This window comes from Vespula pensylvanica, chromosome 12 (genome assembly GCF_014466175.1).
Source record: "Vespula pensylvanica isolate Volc-1 chromosome 12, ASM1446617v1, whole genome shotgun sequence".
Classification (NCBI taxonomy): domain Eukaryota; kingdom Metazoa; phylum Arthropoda; class Insecta; order Hymenoptera; family Vespidae; genus Vespula; species Vespula pensylvanica.
The window spans coordinates 3,277,426-3,281,731 of record NC_057696.1 but is presented as its reverse complement, the minus strand read 5'-3'; the positions used below and the strand labels follow the sequence as shown (position 1 = coordinate 3,281,731).

The 4,306-nt window shown below is 34.9% G+C and overlaps 1 protein-coding gene across 1 annotated transcript in view; it reads left to right on the top strand.

The window, feature by feature from the left end:
• The first annotated feature begins 612 nt into the window (after nucleotides 1-612).
• The window catches only part of LOC122633532, a 54,323-nt gene continuing 50,629 nt past the window's right edge, over nucleotides 613-4,306 (top strand). The window contains exon 1 of the mRNA XM_043821504.1: nucleotides 613-1,256. Within this exon, the coding sequence (XP_043677439.1) occupies nucleotides 1,035-1,256 (222 nt within the window). The 5' untranslated portion in view covers nucleotides 613-1,034. The remainder of the gene's footprint in view (nucleotides 1,257-4,306) is intronic.

Sequence of the window (4,306 nt, the reverse complement as noted above, 5' to 3'; positions counted from 1 at the left end):
GCCTAGCCGTGGCTAAAGCCGATTGGATTTTCTTTACCAAGATAAAGAGAAAAGAATTAAAAAAAGAAAGAAGGAAAGAAGGATGAAGTCATCCAATAATCTTAATTATCGGTCGAGAAAAAGGGTGTCGGTTCCAATAAAAAGTTCTTATATTCTTCAATGTTATCTAGAGGAATTATCATATTGATCGAAGAGCGTTCGGAATTGATTGGGAAAAGATTTATATTTCGAAATGAAACTTTTCTTTTCGTTGAGAAGAAGAAGAAAAAAGGAGGAAGAAAAAGAAGGATGATAAGGAAAAGAATTGTCTGCCTTTGTGAACACGAAGAAATGAATATTGCGAATATTAGTGAGAAATCTTTTTTCTTCTTTCTTTAAGAAAATTCATTATCATTAGGAGTCCGAATGAGAGGAAAAAAAGAGCGACCTAACCGATTGTGTATTTTCTTTTTTTAGGTTAACACCTGTACCACTACCAGCACGTTTTTGTGCTGACGACGAATAAAGAGAGAAAAAAAAAATAAAAAAATAAAAAAATAAAAAAATAAAAAAATAAAAAATAAAAAAAAAACATATAAAAACGTACACGTATAAAAGAAGTTACTGTAAGCTTTAATAATAGATATAAGCGAAGAAAAAATAAAATAGAAAAAAAAATAAAAAAAAAAAAAATAAAAAAGAACGAACGAAGAAGAAATCCCATAGAGGAGAAGATAAAAAAGGAAAGAAAAAAAAAGTAGGTGCTCCTCGGATCGAAGTATAAACAAGAACAAGACGAGGGAGAGGATAAAACGGGGGGAAAAAAAAAGAAAAGAAAAAAGAAAAGAAAAAAGAAAGGAAAAAAGAAAGGAAAAAAGAAAGGAAAAAAGAAAGGAAAAGACAAAGCATGAAGACGTGGGACGTGCGAGTCCGCAGTAAGTGAGTCGCGTGTGTCGGTTTGGGGGGGTGGAGTTGGCAGGTGGAGGGGGGCTGGTGGGGGGTAGGAGACAGGTGTATTTTCGAGAGTCGGGCTCAAGTGCCCGATCAGTTGTGTGATGGTCTCAGGGTGGTGCCCGTGCGTGCCGTTAGGGCGCCGGGAATCACCGGCCCAACAACAACCGCCATCATCATCTTCATCAAGAGGATTCACCAACGACGGTGCACCGTTCACCGTCAGCGCCGCGACGGACCGAGCAGAAATGGTCCAAATGTTCTATTACGAGAATCGTGGCAAGTGTTGTAAGAAACTCCTCAGATACAACGGCTATCCGAACAAGGTTTGAATTTTTCCGTTTTATTTATATTTCATATATTTATATTAATAATTTATATTTAACGTAATCAACCCTCCATAATGGAACTTTTCTATCTCGCGTTTGTAAAATAAATTTTATAATGTGCGCGAGAGTATTTGAATTCATATAATATAGGTAATTAATATTTGGTAATAATAATAATAATAATAATAATAATAATAATAATAATAATTAATATTTTCTATAATGAAATAATATGGAACGTACAAATATTTAGATATTTATATGAATTAATATAGTTCTTGTTTAGTCGATATAAAATTTTTAATAATCTAATTTTCCGTATTTTCCGAGAAGAAATTTTGCAGAACGTAAACATCTATATAATAATATAATTTATAGTTGGTTCACAAGTATATACGGGTGATATAACGTTTATCCTAACATAACACATTATGGAGAGGTTAAAAATGATTGTTTTAGTTCTGACGGAGAACGCAGCGAACTCGTTTGAGAGTTAATTAGACTTGAGAAATATTGTATGTACATACGTATGTAAAATTTATTTCTCCAGGAATATTATTCAATACGAATTTAATCGTTGTTACATTCGAGAATTAAATTAATTATTTGATGAGCTCCTTCGAACGAGTTTCGCTTGGAAAAGCACTTAAACTATATTCTCCCTCTCGAAGTAACTTCTCTCAGTGTACATATAGTACTTATACATAACATTAAATAGTTCAGGTTAGGTGAACTTTTATCGCGATCATAATTTAATCGATATAACACGTACGTACATACACACATACGCACATACATACATAGTTACATACACATATATGCGTACACGTATAATACATTAGCCATAATAGATCAATTTTATTTCAAAAATATCTTTACGATTAAGATAAAAAGAACGAATAATTGAAAGATTGTCGAGTAATATAACGATCGTATAAAATTTTATTTCCTATGATAATATAAAGGACGTTAATGATCAAATCAACGTTAGCATTACATTAATCTCTCTCTCTCTCTCTTTCTCTCTCTCTCGAATCTGATCCATATAATAAATTTCCCCTATATCTAGGTAATTTCAAACAATCATAACATACGTTATGACAGCTTTTACCTAAACTCTCGATAGTAGAAGTTATTAAAGTGGAATGAAAGCGAGCAAAAACGAAGATCCGATGAACGAACACGCGTTACGTTTTCCTTGGGGTAAGAAGGAGCTATCAAAAAGGGATGACCCGAACGACGAAGATAACATTCCGTAGGAGTTTTCAGAAAGACAGACAGACAGACACACATACACACACACATACAGAGAGGGAGAGAGAGAGAGAGAGAGAGAGAGAGAGAGAGAGAGAGAGAGAGAGAGAGAAAGGAAGAGAGCTATTCCAAGTTCACCGCTAAGAAGGTAGCAAGTTTCCGAAGGCCCCAAGGGAAATAAATCGATTCGATATCTGAATAGCCATTATGCGGACGTGGCTTCCAGGTGAGGTAGGGTTGACTAAGGGAGGAAGGAGAATGGAAGGGTAAGGTTGAAATGGGCCGATGGGAGAAGAGAGAGAGAACGAGTTAGATATCTTGAAAAGAAGAACGAAAGTGAGGAAGAAAAAGACGCAGTGGCTTATCCATGATACTCGTGAAACTGGGCTAATGCTTTGAGTTTCAAAACTCTTTCATATCATCTGGAATTTTCTTTCAATAACCGAGTTATTATTCATCGTAACCATTTATTACCATTTCTCTCTCTCTCTCTCTCTCTCTCTCTCTCTTTCTCTTTCTCTTTCTGTCGCACATTCCTTTTGTTCTTTTTCAAAAATGATCGTCCTAAAGCTCAAACTTGCGAAGCCTTTGCAAAGCTTTTCATTTGCAAGAAAAGAGAAAGAATATCTCTCGGACGAATTTTTATGAGAGGGGGTGGGAGGGGTATGTGGTTATTCCTCAATCGCCGATCGCCCGTAAAATATTGCTATGGTCCTCGTAAAAATGCGCTTACGTTGTCGAGAAAAAAAAAAAAGAAAGAAAAGAAAAAACTTGCAAGCTCGTCCTACTTTTTCCTCCTCTTCTTCTTTTCTCTCCTTCTTCTTCTTCTTCTTCTTTTTCTTCTTTGTTTTTTTTTTTTTTTCTTTAATCTTTTCTTTCCTTTTTTCTTACTTTCTATCGCACGCATGCGCGCGCGTGTGTGTGTGTGATAAAGAAATTTAGATTCTCTTTTTCTCTCTATCAGTTCTTTTTCTTATGGGCATATATAAATCTATATATAATAAATAAATGAATATATATATATATATTTATTTATTTATTGATCAGAATTATTTTTGGAAATTTCCTTTCGACGTAAAAAAAAAAAAAAGAAAGGGAACATAGAGTGTGATATCGTTTTCAGGATGGGGAGAAAGAAAAGTGTATTTTTCAGTTTGCGAAAGTGTATCTCTAGAAATATAAATCTCCTGTGAAGGAACGTAAAAGAATTTTCTTTTCTCAGAAGTGAGAACACGAAATACGCTGTGAAGAAATTTTCTCGCTCGTTTGAGATCGAGAAAAAGAGAGAGAGACAGAGAGAGAGAGAGACAGAGAGAGAGAGAGAGAGAGAGAGAGAGAGAGAGAGAGAGAGAGAGAGAGCTAGAACTAGAATTAGAGAGAGAGAGAGAGAGAGCTAGAACTAGAATTAGAGAGAAAGAGAGAGACAAAGAAAAAGAGATAGAGAGATAGAGAGATAGATATAGATAGACTCTCTCAATGTATATTTGTTTACAAGTTAATCTTATCGTTAAGCAGCAGCACAATACACTTTCTCTTTGTGTAAACGTGCTTTCCAACGTTGGAACACCCAATCTATCTCGAAAGTCTAAAGTTATCGTAGCCGTTATACGAAGCGGATAGCGCATAGAATTAATGCTCTGGAATAAGAGAGCTCTTTCGAGCAATCTCGAATACTATGAGAAGAAAAGCAGATTTCGTGATTCCATCTCCGAAATAACCAGCGTCTGATTTTGATTGCGTATTACGACCGTGTCTGTTTTATCAAGATTATTCTCCTAGACTATATATATATA